Source organism: Vitis riparia, chromosome 10 (assembly GCF_004353265.1).
Source record: "Vitis riparia cultivar Riparia Gloire de Montpellier isolate 1030 chromosome 10, EGFV_Vit.rip_1.0, whole genome shotgun sequence".
Taxonomy (NCBI): domain Eukaryota; kingdom Viridiplantae; phylum Streptophyta; class Magnoliopsida; order Vitales; family Vitaceae; genus Vitis; species Vitis riparia.
The window spans coordinates 3,935,278-3,960,015 of NC_048440.1; the positions used below are offsets into that span (position 1 = coordinate 3,935,278).

The 24,738-nt window shown below is 37.2% G+C and overlaps 1 protein-coding gene across 1 annotated transcript in view; it reads right to left on the reverse strand.

Moving 5' to 3' along the window:
- LOC117923605 (succinate--CoA ligase [ADP-forming] subunit alpha-1, mitochondrial-like) overlaps nucleotides 1-23,816 on the reverse strand; it is a 35,929-nt gene extending 12,113 nt beyond the window's left edge. Inside the window, exons 1-4 of the mRNA XM_034841980.1 lie at nucleotides 23,455-23,816; nucleotides 22,079-22,288; nucleotides 15,434-15,604; nucleotides 7,241-7,364 (exon numbers count right to left, since the gene is read on the reverse strand). Of these exons, the coding sequence (XP_034697871.1) occupies nucleotides 7,241-7,364; nucleotides 15,434-15,604; nucleotides 22,079-22,288; nucleotides 23,455-23,787 (838 nt within the window). The 5' untranslated portion in view covers nucleotides 23,788-23,816. The remainder of the gene's footprint in view (nucleotides 1-7,240; nucleotides 7,365-15,433; nucleotides 15,605-22,078; nucleotides 22,289-23,454) is intronic.
- Between the last annotated feature and the right edge of the window lie 922 nt (nucleotides 23,817-24,738).

The following is a 24,738-nucleotide window of genomic DNA, read 5'->3' on the forward strand; positions in this document are numbered from 1 at the left end:
TTTACACGGTTGGGAGTGAGTTGTTACACTCTCTCTCTTTCTCTCTCTCTCTCTCTCTCTCTCTCTCTCTCTATATATATATATATATATATATATATATACATATACTAATTTCATTTTAGGTCTTAGGATAATTAATCTTTTCACTGTTGACTACAACTTCTTGAGAATCGATGGATTTCTTAAACATGGTTATGAAAATTGCACTCATTTTAAGGTATTAATCTAGAGCCTAATAGCAAATTGACAAACCTAAGTGAGTAACCACCCAAAAACCTTGCCCTAAACATGCTTGACCTTGGCTAACAACGGGCACAACCTAGGATTGCCTCTAGGCAAATTGCTACTTCTTAGGATAGATTAAAATCTTAAAACAAACCAAATTTCCCTTCCCGTGGCTCTGATACCATACGACACCCAAGGTATCTAGTTAAGAAATTTACAAAAAAGGAACCTTTAAGTTTTTCTCAGACTACACCATTAAGACACTTGAGTAAACCATCAACCTAGAACAAGATGATCAAGCAATAAGACTCTTGGATAGTAAATCCATAGAGAAACATAAGAAAGGCTAAAACTTAATACACTTTGGTATGATTCAAGTAGAAACTAAGCTTTTGACAAGAATAGGTCTAAACACCTCAATTGTCATGTGTTTAAGGGATAATAGACATCTTGATTACCAAGATTCTATTATTGTAGCTATTAAAGCTATCAGTGGAGAATCCCAATGCTGACAGTATGCTTAAACGACTTTGTCTTGAATGAAAATCAAGGGAGAAGATAATCCTTTCAATGTTAATCAATTAACTTAGTATCCTCTGTGATGGACTTGATCAAGAGAGGATCAATCCTCTTGCTGTAGAAGATTTGATGAAAGGAATCTGTTGCAATAAGATGACACATACCCTTGGGAAAAGCCTCAAAGTCTCAGCTGATAATTCTGGCTCTCCAGAACTTGATATGCTTCTTAATGGATTTAGCACAAAGGTCCGTAAGATCAAGATTACAAGATAGAAGGGTCGACCTTTTGTTCCGGTAATGTAAAGAAATAATATGCTGAGCAGGTAATAGAATGAAGAACCTTTTCCTTCAAGTCTCTAACTAGAATGAAGGTTTGTTTAATGCATATATCTTGGTTACAAATGTGTGCATTGGACAATTTGTAATCAATCATAAGTCTTGTGGCATTGGCTCCTGAAAGCACTTGCTTATTTTTCTCATAAAACTAGGTTGGGACTAAACCTTCTTGGAGGCAATTCAAAGTTGCTTCTAATTCAATCAAAGCAATGGTATTAAGGACAAACTTATCCTTGATTACTATAGTTAGGGAGACTTCCCATTTTGGAAAATAACCTTGCTAACAGTATTCAAGTATGAATCTGTCACTTCATCATTGACTTGTGAAGATTTTGGAACCTCTTCAAGGTTTCCTTGGTTAACAACAATCTTGTTGATTTGGTCTTGGAGGTCTGTTAAACCTAAACTTCTGAATTGTCTTAAATCCTTGATTTCTTTCTTATACTGTCTTGTTTCTTCCTGAAGATCCTTAATGGTTATATTTTTAAAAGAATTTTGATTAAATCTTATCAAGACTTCATTTAGGTTATAAGTACTTACTGTCTTCTTAATTTTTGGCTTACAGACTTCATAAAGTTCTTGCTTAACAATTCCATCTTCTACCTTTCTTTAAACATCTAAAACCAATTCTTGTTCTTGGCTTATGACATTTATAGTCTTAGGATGGCAACCACAACTACCCTTAATGCATTCTTCTTGATCACTAGATGTTTGACTCGAATTGTCTTCATCAGTGTCTAGAAGTTGATTAATATCACCATCATTATTTGAACCAGTCCTTGATTCAAATTCTGAGGAGTTTAACATTACATCACAGAGCAAATCTGTTAAATCTTCTAAAATGTTTAAGTCATTAATTTTCTTCTTAACCTTACAATCTTTCTTATAGTAGCCTACCTTACCACACCTAAAACAAACTGGGTTAGATTGTGAAGGGGTTTCTATCTTCTTCTAGGATTCCTTGTTCATTCTCCTTTGGATGCGTCTTGATCCCTTGGTTTCATTCATCCTACATTTTCCATGAGTTCCTCTCTTGTTATGATAAAAGTTTTCCCTATTGGGCTTTCTTGCTACTTGCTTTTTCTTATGCTACTTAGAAAGGGGCTTGGTTTCCTTTTGACTAAATCCAAACTAGCTACAGAATGTGTCAAACTCATTCTTGTAGATCTTTTGTTCAGATTACATCTGTTGCTTAAGCTTAAAGTCATTACACAGGCTTATTCCTTCTACGGTTACTATGCTTATGATTTCTCCATATGTCAACTTATCATAAGGGATTTGTCCATTGAATTGTTCCATTATCTTAATCCTAATATTTTCAAAGAAAAGTCTAGGTAAACCTAAGATAAATTTTTCTTTCCAAAAAGACTGGTTACAGTCTGATCTTAGCATGACTTTAGTTAGGAACAAGTCTTTGTACCACCTAAAGTCATGAAGCTTGGGACACTTAAGGTTGGTTAAGAGATTTGTAATTTTATCCTTAATTTTTTATGGATCTCCTATGAAGTGTTTTGATATTGAAAAGATTAAAGTAGTCACTACATCCTCTATATCTTGTCCTTCTTCATCCTTAACAACTTCATTGCTTGCATTTATCCTATAGGATTTTAGGATAGCATTCTTACCATCTTATATGAGATAGTTATCCCACCATCCTTTTAGCTAGCCTGTAAACCTAGCAACAAGTGTCTGAGCTACAACATGATCTAACAGTCTATTGTTTAACTTATAGGTTGTGCTAACCATAATCATCTCTTGAAGCTTAGTGAGTATGTTGTACTCAGACATACCATCCATATTCCATTCATAAATGGTACCACTAGTGTAAGAAGCTTGAGTGTACCGGTATCTTTCCTCATACTGCATATCAGGAAAGGTTGGCTTAGGGTGAATATTTCTAGTCTTAGGGGTTTCTTGGTTATGGAAAATCCTTAAAACTCCTTGATCTTAAGATTCATTAAAAATCTTTATTAGTTCATCAGCCTCTGCTTCAGAACTAATTTCCTCATCTATAGCATTAATTCTCCTATGGGACGGCCGAGATGTTTCTGGGACAATTAAGCTATCTTTTACTTTTTAACTTATTAGTGTAGTTGTTTTGTTCCATAATTTTCTTAACATCTACTGTGCTAGCAGTTCCTTTATCCTCTAGCTTAATCTTAAATGTTGAAGCTCTTATTATAGTACCATTAACATTCTTGTTTATCTTAGCTTCTGGAGGGTGAATGGATCCTATGACAGTGTCGTCAATAGTTTACCATATCTTCGTTTTTGTGGATGTGTTGTTGATACACCTACCAGGGTACTCTAGATATTCCTCTTGTTTGAAGAGTGAAAACCAGTGTCAATACTTAACATTTCTCTGTTCTTTTCTATGTGTAAAATTCTTCCTGGTAGATGGTTCTAAAGACCTTTGGGACCTTACTAAAGAACTAATCTCTTTTCTCCTTATTGGCTTCTAAATAGAAGTCTTGTCTTAAGAGATCTTTGTTAATCTCAAACTCTTGAATACCGAGATTCTATTATTGGAGCAGTCCAGGCAGGATTGAATGATGGTCTTGTTTACTTTTAGTGTTACCCTAACTTCATTGTAAGATTAAGAGATGCCCACATCCTAGATTCGGTTGTCCTCCATGTTAAGACCTATGGATTTAAGTTTAAGGAAGAAAATAATCATGTTTCCATCATCACCAGATTTGCCTATAAGAGTATGACCACAAGCATTGGTTCTGGAGCATTATGCACCTGCCTTAAGGGAGAAACTATTCTCTTTTAGTCAGACTCAGTCCATAAGTCCAACTTCATCATCCCTAAGAAAATCCTATGAAATGAAGTTGAGTTTCCAGATTCATGGCATTTCACCAATGCTATTCCAGCCATTGAACAAAGATCTGAGAGGATTGAACAAATCGTTCAATACCCAGATGGAAGAGGAGATTTGGTTTTCTCCAACTCATTCAAACATTCTAGTAATCCTAGAATTTCAGATTATGAGCCTTCTAGAGCATCTATATATATTGTAACTTAAGATATCCATTATATTTTTAAGAAAAATGAGGGAAAATCCCCCAGATTTCTCTCTTGATTTCTAAAAACATACATCGGATTTAGAGGAGATGATAGCAATAAATCTGTCACATAACTCCTTTATTTTAGGGATAAATATTAAAGGTAAATCCTAAATAATACAGGAATTCAAAACTATACCATAGATGGTGGATAACAAATTATTCTCATCTCTTTATTTAAACTAACTAACAAACACAGAAACCTAGCTTAGGACTCCCTAAAATCATGCATCCTCCATAAAATTTGGACTCACAATCCAAATCTCATCTGGATTTCCACATATTTTGCAAGAGTTGTTCTAGGCTCTGATTTCTCAAGACTAGTTGAGAAGCAATACCTTGACTATCTTAACAACATTAAAACCAAAGGAAGAAAGAAGGGCACAACTAGCACTAAAAAAGAAAGAGGGGGAAGAAAAAGAAAAGAAATTGAAAAGGAAATATGGATTAGAAGAATCATTCTTCACAAAAAATTCAAACTAGCAATTTTCACCTAAAAAATGAAACCCACTAAGTGCCTATTATAGGCAAATTATATCTAATGACACCAGTTAGGAAAATAGTAAGCTACCATACACCAAATTGAAATGCATATATTGCTTACACCAGAACACGATGCAATGAGTGTATGCTTCTTTAGATTGCTTAATAGATTAGGTAAACTAGTTTGAGATGCAACAACATTTTTTAACTAGTACATAAGATTAATAATCCCACACTACCTTTAAAATATATAATGTTGTGCTCATTCATGAAAACCTATTAGGTGTGAAATAGCATAGCAATAGGATAACACAAATTATTTCAAATCGGTTTTGGCTTTTTTGTGTGCCTTATGGAAAGGAAAAGTAATGGAAGAAGCAATATTTTTATTATTGCCATATTATGCATAAAGCAAGGTAGAGCACATTTTGGATCTCCTAATATCTAATAATAGCTAGCAAATCATAATTAGAGAAAATCATAGTTGTTTCATGTAGCAAGCAGCATAAAATCAAGAGGGGGTGGTTTGTCCAATATTCCATGTTTCCTTTCTCTTTACAAACTTGAAGGATCCTTTTTCCATTTTAGGTCACATGGCATGTCAACAACTCAAGCCCCACATGGTCCAAATAGGAGCCACAAAACCTCCCTAAGGCCAAGAATCCTCATAAGACCATAATAGGTCATACCAAAGTCAAGACACACTCAGTCTTAGTCAAGAGGTCAAGGCATGAATACAATGTTTTATAAATTTGGATTTTATAATTCCTCACAAAAAAAAAAAAAAAAAAAAAACCCAAAGAAGGAAAGAGATCAAACTAGGGCAATTGATGTGAAACACGTTCCACGACGCACGGACAGACAAAACAAAGTTTTCTTTAGAAATATGACACATGGACAGACAAGACAATTTTCTTTAGAAATACCCCTCCCAAAAGAGGGGTTATAAAATTAAAATTTTCCTTCTAAGAATAATCTATGTTCTTTTTTTTTTCTTTTTTTCTTTTTTTCTTTTTTAATTTGATAGGTAAGAGTAATCTATATTCATAAGAATGCAAATATTTAAAAACCTAAAAGTTAAATGAATATAATGGGTAAGAATTCTCATAATGTCATTAATTTTAGCCACTTGAACTATGTAAGTGTCCATATGCAGTAAAAGCTAGAAGCAATTGAAAATGTACAACAACCATATATTAAATATTAGTTGGTACCTCAATAATCAATATCAATAATATTAATATAAGCAAGGATTAAATTATCCGAAATTATGAAAAAATTGATGATTGGATTTTATAGAAATAGAGGAAATATCAAATGAAAAAATGGAACAAAAAATATCAGGCAATGGAATGAAATTAATCAATACTCATAAAAATATGGGGAAAAACTCCAACAAATGATAAAACCATCAATAATACACATAGTAAACTTGTTTTGTTGAAGATAACAATATATGTATTTAAAAAATATTTTAAAATACATGCACTTTTTCAAATTTTAGATAATTATTTCCTAAAATAACCTTTTACTTGTCGGGTTAATAACACTAATTGACAATTTTCCATGATAACTGATTTGAGATAAAAAAAAAAAAAAACTTTAAAGTTAAAAATATAAAAATATAGTTTATCGTACTTTTGTGGGAGGTAACTTGGTTACTTGGACAAGCAAGAAGCAAACTATTGTAGCACAATCAAGAGCTGAAGCTGAATTCTGTGCATTAGCCCAGGGAATTTGTGAAGTATTATGGATTAAAAATCTTCTCAAAGAGCTACGATCGGGGCCTAAAGGACCACCAACTATCTATCCATTGTGACAATAAAGCTGCTATCCGTATTGCTCACAACTCAGTCCAACACAATAGGACTAAACATGTGGAGGTGGACAAACACTTCATAAAGGAGAAAATTGAGATGGGGCAGATTGTAACTCCTTTTGTGTCTACAATAGCAACTAGTAGATGTCTTCGCAAAAGGACTCATAAACACCATGTTTAATCCTATAATAGACAAGCTGGGAATGCATAATATTTGTGAGGGGTGGGGGAGGGGGGGGAGGTAATGGAAAGTAGAGAATGTTTCTTCTGATTTGATTATGGATTAAAATCATAGAAAAACAAATCTGATTTGTATATTTATAGCAATACAGGAAAGTAAGAGTAATTGAAGGAATTTGTTTTTATTTCCTTTGCCTATTTCCTTTATTTGTTTTTATTTCCTTAGCATATTTCCTTTTTTCCTTCATTGTACAGCTTGTATAAATAGGTTGTAACTCAATAAAATCAGTGTGGGTGAATTATTCAAAATCCTAATTCCAGCTTTCAATATCGTGAGAATTATTACTTTAATGACAGTGCCTGTTAAAGCTATGCAGCACAAATTGGGGCATTTTTATTTTTTTAAAAGGCTAAAAGTGGGCATTTTTTATTATTATGGCTAACTGTAGGTTGTTGGAATCAGACTTATTAACAATTTATGGATAATGACAAAAATTCAGTGTATATAATCTTTTTTTCCTTTTATTTTAGCACTGACTTCCTGAAAAGCATCAAAGAACCAGTAGAAATTACCCATTTGAGATTATGCTCTTTTACGTAGAAAATTTACCTTCTGTTTGAGGATCAGCAAGGAATTTCTTCACGCAGTCAACAAAGTTCGTCCCATTGAAAGGATCCCCACCAATTCCTACACAAGTAGATTGCCCCAGACCAACTGCAGTTGTTTGGAAAACCTACCACATATAATAAACATAATCATTTGAAAATTGCATAAGATGATTGTTAACAGTGAGATGAATCATAGGAAATGCATCAATGTCATATTGTCATTAAGGCATTAACGTAATTAGAACTGTTTATGCCACTACTTTGCCTCACTAAATCTGCTAAGATTGTGATGGGATCAGTGTGAGCCACAAATGGATTGGTGCAGTAAGAAACTACGAAAGCTCATTTAATCTGAATGACACCCAACAATTTCTACATATTTTATAAATTTTCAAGGATTAGAAGAAGTAACAAATTTTTGGAAAGAATTTGACTGGAAGAAATAAATTCGAAGGATATTTTTGGACCAGTTTGGCACAGCATTTTGATTGTCTGAAAGCTCCCTCACAAGCAAGTGCTTTATAACATGTTTTGTTATATATCAAAGAACCTTAAAGCAGAAGAGATAAGGGCTTAAAGGCTCTTCTCAATGAAGTTGGCACTGAAATGCTTTAGGAAAAGAGGTTTCAGAAAAAGTAGCTTCTTCATACAACTATTTTGAGTTGAGAACAGCACTTCAGTTGAAGTTAAAACTACATCAAGCAGGCCTTAGATAGGGATTTGAAATCAGGAATTTCTAAGGTCTTTCATCATTATCTCATTGGAAACTAAGGTATAATTTGGAATTTCAGATGAGGTCGGCTTCTTTTCCTCTCTTGCAAGGAAGGATTACAATAGTAAGGCAGGTTCCAGTTATTGTATTTTTCAAATACAAACTGAAAGCATCCTCTTTAATTGGTTCATCATAGTTGGTTGATTGTTATTTGTCATGCATTGTCATTCCATCCAGATCATAAGGTCAATTAGTAAACTATTTGCCTAATTATATGTAACATGGGATCAAGATTGATTGATGCTTTTCCATTGGATTGTCACAAACTTTTGTTGAAATCATAAATTTGTGAAGCCATATATGCATGCGATAATTTTGTATAAGAGCATAGCCAAATGATACATCCTGTCACAACTTCTGGCAATTCTACGTACTTATTAATGGCCTAGCAGGTGGGATGTGCTCAATGCCAGTAACAATCAATGTTTTAAAGGTAAAACAGTTAGGCAAGGCATTTAGCTCTAATAAGAAGAAAATCCGGGCAACTAAACCCTTTTTATTTTTATTTTTATTTCTATATTCAAGTAAAATGTGGAAATATTAAAATTTCTAAACTTAAAACCAATCAACTATAAAATAAAAATAAAAATCATAAAACCATTTTGAGGACATTCTCAGGAGCATATTTACAAACAATGAAAATCATTGAGAGGAAGACACCTGTTGAAAGGTTTGCTTATTTGCATGTATTAAAAAACCTATTTAGGACCGTGTGCAGAACTATGAGAGAGAAAGAGAAGTGGTCCAGCAATCACCTATATGCATTCCTTGCATTCTGAAATATTATAAATCTATTTTCAATCATATTTTTTATGGTACATTAATAAATGAGATAAGGCCAACACTTGGAATTCTTCTCAAACGTCTTTTTCTTTGAACATAGAAGTATCAAATAACTGAGGCCCCATAAGGTCAACTCAACTGGCAGGTATCCCTGCTCAATGACGGGATATCCCAGGTTCAAGCACTGGGCTTAATTGACACAGTCCTTGGAAGGGGATCAAGTATTTAGTGTTTTCCTTGATTCATCAGATTGAGACTAAATGATTTTTCTCATTGTAAAAATAAGTATTAAATAAGTAGGATATAGATGAAACCAAATAGAATAGAAACAAAAGACGTTGGAGCTTAAAAAAGAAATAGAAGAAAGCTCCATGTTACTAAATTTGCCTCAAATTAAGTTAGCTTGCTTCTCTTTAAATATGAGCAAGAATCGGAATTGCCATGTAATTATACTACAGTTAAGCTACATTAGATCTTTACAGCCCTTTTCAAACATGCAAGGACATCGTGTATGTATGCATATGCATGTATCTACATTATACATAGATATATATATATATGCATATACATACATAGATATATACATACTTACCTATACATATACATATACATATACATATACATGCACATATATACATACTTTTTTTTTTTTTTTATCAGTAAGTGATATATGTATTGAAAAAGAGACGCTAAAGAAGCGACTCAAATAGTTACAATATAGAAAAAACGACTCACCCCCTTACAAAAGAACCCACCCCTCTATGAAAGCACAAAAAACCCTCTTCCTTAATACATGCACACCCAATCTATAAAATCTAATAAGGTCGAAGGACCATCTTTTATCCACACTCTGGTTTCCGACCATAGCAAATACACAAAGGAAATTTTCAGCTTTTGTATAGATAGCACCCCGTCCTCAAAAGCAATTGAATTTCTAGCCTTCCAAATGACCCAAAACAAGCATAACGGTCCCAAAAGCCACGTCACCTTCCTCTTCTTGCCCATAAGGGAACCTCTCCAACCTATTAGAGTTTCCTTAACCGAACACGGAAAAACCCAAGAGACTCCAAAAAAAGAGAGGAGCAAGGTCCACACCTCCCTTGTTCTATCACAATGAAGGAGGAGGTGGTCAATCGACTCCCCGCACTTTTGGCAAAGAAAGCACCTATTTGCCAAAGCCCAACCCCTCTTTTGCAGACGGTCCAAAGTTAGGACTCTACCCCACGACGCCTCCCACGCAAAGAAGCTTATCTTGGGTTGAGCATAAGACATCCAAATAATCTTTGAAGGAAACCAAGCTGACGACACCGGCTGCATTGTCCTATACAAGGACTTTACCGAAAAAACCCCATCCTTTGATTCCACCCATCTCACCCTGTCCTCCTCATCCACCCTCACCATCTTTCCTTCCAAACACCTAAGTAACCTTCCCACTTCTTCCAATTCCCAATCATTAAACGGCCTATTGAAAGTAGGAGTCCAACTTCCCCTCCTATCCCCCTCGGCTGTCCACACTTCATTTACCCATGCCTCTTTTGACGTTGCTATGGAAAATAAAGAAGGGAAAGCCTCGCTTAAAGGGCTGGTACCACACCACTTATCTTTCCAAAACCTCACATTCTTACCATCCCCCACCTCATAGCCAAAGAAAGGGGTTACAAATTGTCCCACCTTATTTATAGCTTTCCACAAACCAACCCCATAAGCCTCCCTAATCTCACAAGATCTCCATCCTCCTTTCTCCTCCCCATACTTCCTTCTAATCACCTGATTCCATAAGGCCGTTTTCTCGTTAGCAAAACGCCATGCCCACTTTCCCAGGAGAGCCTTATTGAACAACCCAAGACTCTTTACCCCCAACCCTCCTTTACCTTTATCATCACACACAATCGACCACCTTACTAAGTGAGGTTTCTGCTCAAGAGCGTCTCCTCCCCACAGAAAATCTCTTTGTATCTTTTCCAGTCTTATCCTAACCGCCCTTGGAATTTGGAAGATGGACATGAAATAGATTGGCAAGTTGGACAAAGTACTCCGAATTAAGGTAATCCTTCCTCCTTTTGAAATGTATTGTCGCTTCCACATAGCCAATCTCCTTTTGAATCTTTCCTCTATTCCATCCCAAACACCACTAGATTTAAAAGGAGCACCTAAAGGCATTCCTAGGTAGGTGGATGGTAAGTTTCCCACCTTATAACCAAATTCAGCAGCTAACTCTCCCACATTTTCAACTCTACCAACTGGAATCAATTCACTCTTTTCCATATTCACTCTTAACCCTAACAAAGCCTCAAACCACATTAGCAGCCAGCATAGGTGTGTCCACTGATCCTCTTTAGCTTCACAAAAGACCAACGTGTCATCAGCAAACAACAAATGTGTAATTTGGACCCCTTCGCCCCTTCTTCCCCGAACCAAACAAGGCGTCAAAAAACCACCATCAACTGCTCTTTTCATCAAACAACTGAAAGCCTCCATCACTATTACGAATAAATAAGGCGAGAGGGGGTCTCCTTGCCTTATGCCCCTCGAGCTCTGGAAAAAACCCGTTGGACTGCCATTCACCAGAACTAAAAATCTGACAGTGGATAAGCACCATTTTATCCAATTACACCACCTACCTCCAAATCCCATTTTCCCCATTACCGCTATCAAAAATTTCCAATCCACATGGTCATAAGCTTTCTCTATATCTAATTTGCACATTATTGCCCCTCTATTATTTTTCAGGATGGAATCTATTGCCTCATTAGCGATCAGAACTGCGTCCATAATCTGCCGCCCCTCCACAAAAGCATTTTGAGATAAAGATATCACTTTAGCTAACACTCCTTTTAACCTGTTAGCCAACACCTTAGCTAACCATTTGTAAAGCCCTCCCACCAAACTTATTGGCCTAAAGTCCTTTAAGTCCTCAGCCCCCCCTTTCTTGGGAATCAAAACTAAGAAGGTTGCATTCATGCTTCTGACAAATCTCCCCGTCTCATGAAACTATCTGAACAAATTCAAGACCTCCACCTTCACAAAATCCCAAGCAAACTGCCAAAAGGCCATTGAGAAGTCGTTCGGCCCTGGTGCTTTCTCACCGCAACAACCTTTCAGCGCTTCAAAGACCTCCTCTGAAAATGGCTGCTCCAGCCTCTCTACCTCCCTCTCTTCCAGCCTCTCAAAGTTTAGCCCTTCAATACTAGGCTTCCAATCACCCGGGTTTGTCAACAGTTCTTGGAAATTTCTACCAACCTCCTCTTTGATTTCACTCTCCTCAGTAAAACACCTCTCATTCACCTTTATTCTATTCAGTTGCTTCCTCCTTCTATGAGCATTTGTCATTTTATGAAAAAAATTGGTGTTTCTGTCCCCCTCTTTTAGCCAAATTTCCCTAGACTTTTGCCTCCATGATACTTCCAATAGAGCCCACTTCTTATATAACTCCCTTGCCTCCTTCCTAACTTCTTCTTCTTCTATTGACAGAGAACGAACCATTTCTTCCTTGTCCCAGTACTCTATTAAGTTCCATGCTTTCTGTTTCTCTAAATCAATCTGTCCAAAAACCTCTTTATTCCAACTTCTTAACAGCGGTTTTAAGGCCTTCAGTTTTTCAGTCAATATGAAACTAGCCAATCAATTCACTTGAATCCCCTCCCACCACTGTCTCATTACCTCTTTAAAGCCCTCACTTTTCAGCCACATGTTCTCAAATCTAAAAGGCGTGGGTCCTCTCCTCATTCCTCCCCCATCCAGAAGAATCGGGGCATGGTCAGAGATAGGCCTAGCCAAGACAGTTTGGATGGCCCCTTGAAAATGAGTTTCCCAATCCTCAGAAATGAAAAATCGATCAATTCTTGATTTTGATCGATTATTGAGACCACCACACCACGTGAACACCCCCCCCCCCCCCCCCCCCTTGAAGTGGCAAATCCCTTAATTCTAACTCCTCAACCACCTCTGAAAATCTCCTCATTGCCTGGGTTAAACGGCCTCCTCTGCTCCTCTCAGATGGGAATCTAATCATATTGAAGTCTCCTGCAATGCACCACGGCTCATTCCATAACCCTTTTATTGCCCCCAGCTCACTCCAAAATTCCTCTCTCTCCGCTTTTGCTGTGGGCCCATAAACTCCTGTGAAACACCAACAGAACCCATCCTCACAGCTCTTAAAACGACAAGAGACTGTAAATTTGCCCACCTCCATCTCCTCTAATTGCAATACCCTGTTATCCCAAAACACCAACACCCCCCAACCGTCCCCCTGGAATTTAAAGACCCCATTCCAAACATCTTTCAACCCCGAGGCTTTTGACCAACCCATTTGACATCTCCTGGATTTTTGTTTCCTGAATACACACTAGGTCAACCTTTTGTGATTTAATCACATCCTTTATCACCCTTCTCTTTTCCTTGTCGTTTGCCCCCCTTACATTCCACGACAGAATCCTTAGCTTCATCTACCAGACTCTTGATGGCCCCGATCCTCTACAATTCCTCCATAATTCACCGACCACTCAAGTTTCTTTAATTCACGATCAAATCTCGAAAGTCCCTTACCTTTCCTCTTTTTTCCTGTAACCCTCTCAGAACAATCCCTTCTTTCCCTAATTTTATTGAGGAGTTGCAATATCTCCCTTTCAAAGCCTTCCGAAGGCATTCCCAAACACTGACAAAATCTTGCCAGACAACTATACCTCCAACTCTCCTCGTCTTCTCCTTCTTTCTCAACCCCTTCGCCTCTCCCCTCTTCCAACATAAAAGAAACCCCCACTCCCATCTGATCGTCCCTTACTTCTGCCGGACATACTCTCAACGGAGTAAAGTTTAACTTCCCTTCACTTTCCTCCTCCACAGCGTCATTACCGCACCTTTCATCCATCTCAATCACAGCCCCCTTTCCCCCAGAGAGAGTAGAAGAAGAAGAGACCCATCCCCCCCAAAAGCACATCGCAGAGGGCTCAAGATTGGAGTACCTGGAATTTTCCTCCATCAGCCACTCGTCCGCAAGGGAAGCCCTTTGTTTCTCACTTCTCTCCGCTGCAGACGGCATCCCGCTGGGCAAGAGTTCTTCTTCGAACCAAATCTCTGAACGCGATTGTCCTAAAGAAGCCCTAGCTTCTTTTAAAATACTTCCCTTTGTGGGCCTAAAAGAAGTGCCAGCCCACAAGGCCTCAAAAGACTGTCCTTCTCTCATAACCATATTGGGCCTGCACTCCTCCCTATCCGGCCCAACCCAAAAGGAATTTAAATGGCCAGCACTGTAGGCCCGCCCTGAAACTCCACTGGACTGCCCCTCTTCCCAGCAGTCCCGCGGTCCATTGGGCTTTTTCTTCACTTTTGAAGCCCAGTCCAGCTGATCTTGAGAGCCTTCACTGTTGGGCTTAATAACCCCTTCATTTAAGCCCACCATTCCTTTCCCTTTTCCTCCATACTTCTTCCCTACGACTGAAAAAGCTGCAGCTGTACCAGACTTCCCATCTTCAACAGGCTTTTCTTCCCCTCCATCTTTTCTGGCTGGGTCTGCCCCCACATCCTCTGCAACACGCCAACTTTCTTTCCTTTTGCTACTCCTACTCTCCGCGCATGAGCCCACTTCCCGTTCTTCCCTTGCCTTCTCCTTCTCCCCCCTGTCATCTTCTTCATCGGCAACACCTTTGAAAACCATGGTAGCCTCTCCCACCACAGCTGTAAATCATAGCAGTAATCGTCTACCACTAAGTGCATAGTTCCCGGAAATAAATTACCCCTCTTCTTTACCAAAATTCTGGCCCACTGGATCTGAGAATAATTCTTTGTTTCTCTATCCACCTCCACAAAGCCTCCACAACAGTCCCCTACTCTCTTAAAAACTTTTTCACTCCAACAATGAAGCGGGAGTCCCACCACTCTTACCCAGACATTTTCAACTAGGCTTCCTACCTTTGAGCATCCTGCCTCCACGCTCCATCTCTCTAAATGCAACACTTTGTCATTAACATATACGTATACATATACATATACATGCATATATATGCATGTATATGTATATGTATGTATATGTATATGTATATGTGTATGTGTGTGTGTATGTATATATGAGATTTTAAAATTGGACCTAATGACCAAGTGTTTTCTTAACCACATAAGGAGTTATAACAAATTGTGTCCAAGAAATCTCTTATGCCATAAATTGGCTATAAAGTCTGACTGTCCAGCATGTTAATATGTTCTCTCATAAAGGTAAGTCTGTAATGGCACAAGATGCAGATGTATAAACCTTTTTTCTTTCTTTCTTTTTCCTTTTTTTGTCCCCATTGGGACTTGAACCCGGAACCCCCATAAACCCAGCCCAACCCTTCACCACTTGAGCCAAGCCTCAAGGGCAGATACACATATATAAACCTTATTATCCAATAATGATCTCAGAAAATAAAAGTAACACTTTCATTTAAGACAAATAGAAGCCATGTTTGTTTTTCATCTAAAGTCTTAATAGCCTTTGGATGTTTTAGTACTCTCTGTTTTTAATTTAAGTTTTATTTTCAGATATTTTGTCATAAAAAAAGAAAAATTTTAACTTTTATCTGAAAGCTAAGGTCTTAATACGCTTTTGCATTAACTAGACTCATGCAAACTGCAAATGAGAAAAAGCATAAATCACCAAAATCTTACTGCTTCATATGTCAGTGTACCAGATCGAGAAACAATTCCTACACGCCCTGGTTTGTGAATGTACCCAGGCATAATTCCAATTTTGCATTCTCCAGGCTTGATAATACCAGGGCAGTTTGGACCAATCAGTCGGGTCTTTGATTGCCTGTTAAGAGCAGCCTTCACCTTAACCTGCAATTTGCAAATATCAACTTTGATGTCCCAAAACAAAATAAAAATCTTGATTAGAGCCAGTGCCTAACCTGCCCTTGGAATTATATAGGGAAAAAAAAACCAATATATAATGAAAAACAAGCACATGCCAAGAAACCACACAAAAACATGTAAAATAAAGATAAAAATATTTTGAATATTTTAAAACCAAAACCAAATAAATAGCCATCTTGGTGAGTGTCACACCCAGTAAAATCGGCATCAATTTTTTTTCTAAGTGTGCAGTACTAAGACTCAACCTTAGCTAACCTTCTCAATGTCATAGCAAAAGCAAATGTAAATAGGCAACAACCAAATACAGGAACCTTCCCAACTTGTGTTTATTCCAAACTACAAGATTACAAAATTGTTTCTAAGTGTCCCAACACTTATACAGAGTCAGAGAACCCACCCCACAGTGTTTACAATCTAATAAAAGACTCTAAGTCTCTCTGCAATGCAAAAGGCTTTTATTCACACTGCCATCTGTTTGAATTTTGAATTCAAATCAGGAGCTTAGGGTGGTGGCTATGCAACCACCATAAACACCTAGCTGAAGAGACTCCTTCCAACAGAGGTGTCCCTTCATGCCTCATGCAGCCAGCAAGATCTCTATCTGACATTCCCTTTTGATGCCAAGCCAAAACCTGCCCATCCAAGACACCCCTTGCCAACAGGTGCAAGTGTAACCGCCTCAGCCACTCAACCAAACAAGCCCTTCTCTGATCACCTCAGCCCTAGGTCGTGTCTGGTCCATGTTACAAGTCAAGCCCATGATAGTCTAGTCTTTGGTCTCAATGCATGTGGGTCGGGCCCACATCAAACCCCTTTTGGTGTGCACATAGCCTGCATTTATTATCTTGCCTCAGCCACATTCGCATGTCCAGCCCCTCTCTGATGCATCAGTGTGCCTTGCCCCACAAACTGGTGCCCAACCCTCTGCCATGTCAAGGTGGCCATAGCACATTGAGTTTAATGTATGAACCATGTGTTGCAAGGCCCTCCTATGCCTTGCTCGTGTCAGCCATGCACCACCATGTCTGCCTTGATCTGGTTGCTACAACAACACCCCATGCCATGTCCAACCCCTCTTGGTTGCAGCAATGAACCATGGCATTGTGCCCATGGCTTGCCATTCCCATGCACAAGGGTTACGCCCCTATGCCATGTATCAACCACCCATCTAACTCGGTCATGCTTCTTGCAACTCCGTCATGGCATGCCCAAGGCCTTCCTTCATGTAGCACATGCCATGGCATTGTGCCCATGGCTTCATGGGCTGCCTCAATGCACAAGGTTGAGCGCCCACATGCCAGCGCCAATGAGGGAAAAGCTATATGATGCCTCGTGCCATTACGGTCACAAGTTGCACACCACACGTCATGGAGCCCATGTGTGCGTGCTAGCATGTCATTCGTGTGCCATGGCCATGCCTAGGTGCGGCCAAGGCCTTGCCTTGGTGCCCACCTTGAGTCACCTACCATCCCCTCCCTTAAAGAGCATTTTAAGCCATTTTGAATATTCTTAGAGACATCAACCCTACTTGAGGAAGAATAATGGATTTATTTAGTAAATTAATAAATAAATCCCCATAAGCCTCACATTGCGTCTTAGCCATTGTCGTGCATGCAAGTGGCGCACTACCTGCTTGCTGTGCATGGCAGTGCATGCGCGCACGCTCTCCCATTCCCGCAAGGGTGCATGACGGTGCAGTGCTATCAACCTAAGTGTTAGCCCAACCAGCAACAGTTCCCCTTTGACTCAAAACCTCCAGTTCCACCTTGCTTCCTTCATAAGGCTCCTATGGGTGCAAGGCCTACCCATGAGGCCATTAGTGCCATTTTTCGAGTTAGGGGGCTAACAGTGAGCTTGAAGCTTAGTTTGGACATTTTTTTCAAACTAAAATTACTTCATATTCTCATCTAGAATCAAAATCATGAATCCAGATGAGGTAAAGATTATAGCAATTTTTCAGGGTTCCTCTCAAAATAACTCTCTTTAGGAAAAAGTAAGCTTAGAAAACTAATGTAAGTCTAGAATGAATGGATTGAGACATATGGCCAGACTATGAATGATCTTTGACTCCATAGTGTGATAAGTGATAACCTTTGTATTGCAGTTTTCTATAACTAAGAACAATTCTGAAAATTTCTAATGAAAAGTTAATTTCAAACTGAACAATGCAGGTTGGTCACACTTCTATTTTTCAATTTTTGTTTTCAAAACTTAAAATAATTGTAAAAATCATGTAAAGTGACATGTTTTCACTTTTTATTTAAAATTGGATAGCAAAAGTTCAAAAAATAATAACAATAAAGGAACCAAAAAAGTTTTGTATCCCCAAAACAAAGTCTAAAATAGAAAAGTAACAACCACAACTAACCTATATCTTATTGTTCTTTAACAAGCCAATAATACTGGAGCCTCACATGTGAATATCATAAAATTGCCAAAAATCACAGATAAATAATTGGAAAATCGTTGAAAAAGTTTTTTTTTTTTTTATTTCTTGGTATGTAATCATCAAACATGCTTTTGTTTATCATTAAAACAAAATTAGAACTACAAAACATGTCTAGTATTTATAAAAAATTAAAGGTATAATTAGAAAAACACTTGTATTTTCTGCTTTTTAAAATAGTAAATGCAGATGTATATCCGAACGACATCTTTGCAATTTAATGTTGTACTAAGACATTAGAGGTATGCTTTGTTCCAATATGTAGATATTTACTTTCTCTTTAGGCATAACACTAAAATGAATAAAAAGAACAAACTCTAAAAAATCATAATCAGGTTATTAATTGGGACACAGTGAAATTACATATAACAAGATACATGGGATGTATGCAAATATTGAGGAACAGGGATGAAGATTTTCAGTGGTTTCCTGATTCAAGCGGCACTCAGCAGGCAGGCATAGCTATCAGAAAAAAGTGAACCACATCCAGATATGAGCTCAGGCTAAAGGGAGCATTTTGATTGTAGCCGTGATAAACCCAACAAATTATGGGACACCTTCACAGTTAGCACTATATTGTATCAACTTATACATCACCAAATACTTCTCATGAACTTTGAGAGCACTGATGTTTGCCCACTTCATATCATATGGATTTGGAAGTAGTGAAGAGAATGTAAGACTCAACTAGGCTGTCTTTTATCAAACCTCACTGCCAAATATCAACACTATTTTATTCTGCCTCCGGCACAACAATGTCCATCCCTTTCTGCTCAGAGTAATATAGGTAGTGAGGCCATCCTACTCAGTGAAAATTAACAATCCAATTAGACATAGGGCTGAAAATTGCCCAAAGATTTTACAAGTGTTCAACTGCATTAAAGTTCAACACCCAGAAGAACTACACTCACACTAACTTAAATTTGTTGATGTAGAAGGAAAAGTATTTTGATTGTTGGAGGAATTGTAAACACCGTGGGACTAACAAAGTGAATCACAGGTCTTCATTCATAATTATTTTTCACTCCTACTAATGTGTTCAGTTGCAGTTCTCATAAAGGTCCTCTTTTTAAAGTCTTATTCCATCTAGTAAACAGTTTGAGTTGCATTGACATGATGCAAAATGAACTAGCAGATAAACCCAAGAAATCCATAAATGCAATCCCTCTAAATATATAAAAAATAATATCAAGTCATTGTTGTGGATATAGACATGCTTGCCAGGTAAACTTGCTGCTTTACTCATAAACAAACATAATCCCTCACACCAATTATACAAAATGCAGGTGACCACATTGCTTGTAATTCGCCAACACAAGGTATCATGTTATATCAGCTTTGTGCCCTCCCATGATCCAATAGTAGGAGAATGTATTCACACAGGCACATCCACCAGACCATAAAAAAGAACATTTTCAACCCTGGCTGACCCTTCCAATTAAGCATCCATAAAGAAGGTTTTCCACTTGTCTGCCCAAACAATACCATAAAAAGAAGGTTCCTAAGCCATATAACCAGTTGAGAAGTACTTCCGAATCACCAACTTCCAACTTAGCACCTTGATCCACATCAACCAATCTAGGATCTTCTTTTTAAAACAGAATTCTATTAGAAATAGGGCAAAAGAATGTATGTTAAAAGATGAGAGATCCTTTAAGGATAGGAAAATAAATTTATCAAAAAAAATAAATAAAAAGAAAAAAAAAAAGGTTGGACAAGCTTTATCAAATATCAATAGACATCAAGGAAGACGCAAGCATGGTTTTCCTAATCATCTTTGTCTCCATTTTGCATTTCTATGTCAATCATTTTGACCTTAAAAGCAATTGTAGCAAGAGAGTCAGCATGACTTCTACTAGACAGAGACATGAGCAATTTGTGCTTCATTGAACATTCCTATCAATCTTATCACCTTTAACCAATAAGCTTCCAAATGATTCTCTTTGAATTTGACACTTTCTTCACTCTAAGACACCAATAGAAATGAAACTCCCAACTGCTTACCATAAATAGAACCACCAAGACAAGACTAATCCAAGGAAGCCCATGGAGGAAGAAGTGCCAGCAAACATTAGAAAGAGAAGGTCACCCTCTTAGCTAAGCTATATGCTTCATGATTAGCTGATCTCAACTTTCATGCCAAACATCTCTCTGACCTCCATACACCAAGAATCTACCTCATTGAGCATACCTCCAAGATCCACTCCTTCCCTATGATGCTGAGGGTAAGTCCATCATCAAGTTCCCCCCTCCACAATGAGATTCCTCAATGTTATGGCAGCAAACTCATATAGGCCCTCCAATAAACCCAAAATCTATGACTCTAATACACATTTGCCCTGGGTAATCCAAAACACCATAAGAATTGAGCTTGATGCAATCCATAAGCTAGGGGTTCCACTGAGCACTAATACCTTTTTTCCTCTGATGGGATGAGCAAACTAATCTCCATGTTAGCATTGGAAAAATAGGGACACGAGACTAATATGAATCATGTTTTTTAGTTAGAAGAGTAAAAGTGATTATCAATAAAACCAAAGAGCCTTTAACGTATAGCATGTAGTTGTCTAGTGTAGCTTGCATAATGTCCAAACTCCCATTCAATTATGGAATTTAAGCATCTTGTAACTTGTCAGCCTTTTTATGCAAATGTATGCTCCCTGAAAAATTCTTCAAAATCCACCTTTTAGTTGTCACTCAGCATTGGAGAAACCCACCTTTCTGTATGCAAAGCTCAAAGGCCCTGCATCTCTCAGCTGATACTGATACCAAATTTATGCAGGATGTCTCTAAAATCCAACATTACACTGAAGGGATTGGATTTAAAGTTTCACATAGAATTCTTGGAAAGGAGTGGATTGAATGAAGCATTTGGGAATAATTTTGGGGTTGTTGTAGTGGTTCGAAGAGAGGCTTGTGTTTCACACATTAAATCATATTCCAATACCCAACAAATTTCAAAGACAAGAAGAATAAGAAGATAAAGAAAATGGAATGAATATCATATAATAAGAAGGGAAGAAAACCAATTGTAAACTGAAACAAAGCCTAAAGATGATAATCTTCAATTCAATAATAACTAACTCCAAAAGAGATTATCATTGTGTTGGACAACCAATTTTCCGAAAAGCTTAAGTTAGAATTTGGACCCACGAGATACAATACTCAACACCAAACCATCCTTCCCCAACCCATGCCCACGCCCACACCCCCACCCCCACCCCCACCCCTTCCCCCCACAAACCACGCTAACCATGGGAGGCATACACCACAACAATGTGGACAAATCACACATTTGTGATTGGACAACCAATTTTCCTAAAATCTTAAGCTATTAGGATTTGGACCCACAATGCATATCATGCCCCAACAATTACAACCCATTGTATAAACTCAAAAACAATTAACCTTATCCCCTAAATCAAGCTAATCTTAACCGTCAACTAAAACAATCTCATGAAGGCCAAAAACTCTTTTATTTATTCAATGGTATAGTGGCATGAATGGGAATGTGCTAGATCACTTAAAGGTAACTTGAAATAGTTTTGAATTTACATACATGATTCTGGATTTATAATGCTGCAAATGGAAAAATCAGAGAAACGAAATTAAATTTCAACCCTCACATAGTTGGGATAAAGCACATTCGGGACATCACTAATAACAGGAGTAGTTTTATCATTTATCTCCATATGATGACTTGTTAATTTTCACAATCACAAGCTAGCAACTTAATACTTAAGTTCCAAACTATATAGAAGAATACATAAACACGCATACGAAGATTATTAATAAATCTACTGAAAGTGCATCCTGATAGAATGGACATAGAATTTTATAACATTTGGTCTAGAATATAGATTTTGTTGGAATGCAACAGTTAGATCCTCCAATATTGCACAAAAATCTGATGACCATTTTCCATTGGCATTCTTGGAACATCATTAACTTTTGCACCAAAAAAAACAAAAAAAAAAAAAAAGATATTTTACCATGTCATGCTGAGGAATTCCTTCTGTTATGCACACAACAAGATCCAGTTCAGCTTCCACTGCCTCCATGATAGCTGCAGCTGCAAATGGTGGTGGAACATAGATCACTGATGCATTTGCCCTTGTTTCAGCCTTGGCTTCTGCAACAGTGTTGAAAATAGGCAATCCCAAGTGCTCCATTCCACCCTTCTTTGGTGTCACCCCACCAACCTACTTAGGAAAATAAAAAAAATAAAAAAAATAAAAATAAAACAAGATTATACTACTTCAAATTTCTGAAGTACAAAAATGTAGCTGGCATCATACAGAACAGAATACAAGCATAAAAACTAATGAGAAACAAAATACACATCATGTAGACAATGATAAAATATCATAATTCAAAAGAGACACTATTTATGTGTTTCAATGAGAGAAAATGAACAAGGTATTACCATTTGTCAGCTACATCAGGTTTCGCTCAACTGATTCTTTTTCTTCTTTTTTTTACTGTTTAGATTAGTGGACTGAACTCCACAACAAACATGTGTACATGGTGGCTAGAGTCAGACTTATTAAGGGACAATGGAGGCCCATGGCCACCCAGAAAGTTCAAAATTTTCTTTTATACCATTCTTAGTCTACTAGTTACTCCCTTCAAGATTGATAATGGGATCCAAAGATTATCCTAATTTTAATACAGCCCCCAAAATGTCAATAGAATTCTCATTTTGACCTCAATTCTCCCAAGTCAGTAAATTTTTATATGACATTTGAGCACTTACCCAAAAGAGTACGGTATTGGGTGCAATGAAGTCATTTCATTTTTAATAATTATTTTGAACTAAAGCTATGGAACTTGATCTTGGTCTTTTATAGAAGAGATCTTAGATTGTATGCTACTAATTTTCACACAAGATGTAATCCTTATGACACACGCATCTGTGGATCTTTTGCTCACACATTCAATTGGAAGTATAAATCCATTTCAAAAAAATTCAGGGGTCTACTTCTATGATTGGTGATTCAAATAGTGTTCATTTTGGTGGCAGCATTTGTGTGGTTCAGTGTGGTGTTTGGACCAGTGTAGTAGAAATAAGGACTAAAACAATACATTTCCTCTCATGGACACAAATCCATACCTGTAAGCCTGGTTAATTTGAAAAGTGACACATCTTCCTGTAAGCTATGCAATGTCAATAGAAAAATGCTTAATGACACAAATCCATATTACCCAATTTTTTGAGAACGAGGGATGATTATTGCTTGTGTTTAAATTATGAAAAAATCCAACAAATAATTAAGCAAAATCTATTCATTATACAGATCTAAAACCGATTAGGAACCAAACCCATCAACAAAACCACAAAAGGGCCAGATGAGCTGCCAGAAAGTACCATTTTGGTGCCATACTCGATGGCCTGTTCAGTGTGGAAGGTGCCATTCTTGCCGGTGATGCCTTGGCAGATGACGCGCGTGTTCTTGTCAACGAAGACAGCTGGAGGAGCAGTTGTGCCCAGATGGCGAGACGGAGGAGCGAGTGGTGATTTGATTCTGGAAACCACATATGGGATCAGCCTTCTGACTTGTCCAACCATTTCTGCGAATGGGTTGTTGAAGATCCAAATCAAAAAGTTCTGAGCACAGGGAAGAGAATATCGGGGGAAGAGGAGACGACTGGGGCGAAACTGTTGAATCCTTCCTACATGCCAAAACCGTGCACTTGGCATAAAAGTAAGGGGGAAGGGGAAATTGAAATGGAGAGTAAAAATGCAAAAATGCTTAAGACCTTGATTTAGCTCTTCTTTTTAAAAATAATAATAAAATATATTTTAAGAAATGTATTTTGAATTGGAAAGAAAGAGCTTTATGGGAAAATAAAGTTGTGTTTTTATTGAAGCAAAAGTTTTTATACAAATATTCCTTATATTTAAGTGTTCTACTTTTGAAAATAAAAATGAAATAATGCCACAACGGTATGATTAAATTTTATGTTTGAAAATTATATTTTAAAACAATTATATTCTAGTTAAAATGAAATTTTAAAATTCTAACTAAATAAAAATTTTAATTTTTGAATTTCATTTCTAGAAATGTACAAGTAAAGACCTTTTTAAAATGGGCTAAATCATAAGGTAGAGGTCAAGATAAAGTGTTTTAATACTTTTAAATTTTGTGATTCAGGTTAAAGCGTTTCTTTTAAGTTATGTTTGTGACTCATATTTTTTACATGCATTCCCATTCAATAGCAAAACTCGGTTTTTAGTGAATTTTTTTTATTTTTTAAAAAGTTAGAATCACATTTTATTTTAACAGAAAAACAAAATAAGAAATAAAACCATAAGTGATTCCTTTTTAAAGGATAACATGTCTGTGAAAATCATGTCTAAATTCGAGGATCAAGTTACTTATTGAGAAGGTACCATAGGGTTGACACCCTCCAAGCCTTAAAAAGGTTTCTACTAAATAAGTTAAGACAATTGACTAATAAACTATGGATACCAAGAGATAACAACAAAAAAAAATACAACAAGGCAAATGTGATGTAGAATAATAGATAAAGAACACTCAAAACACAATATGCACATCACAGAAATCAAACCAACAAAGAAAGAAGGAAACATACTTCAATAATGCCCAAAATGGGGCAGCGTGCTTGCATAGAGAGAAAGTGTTAGTTC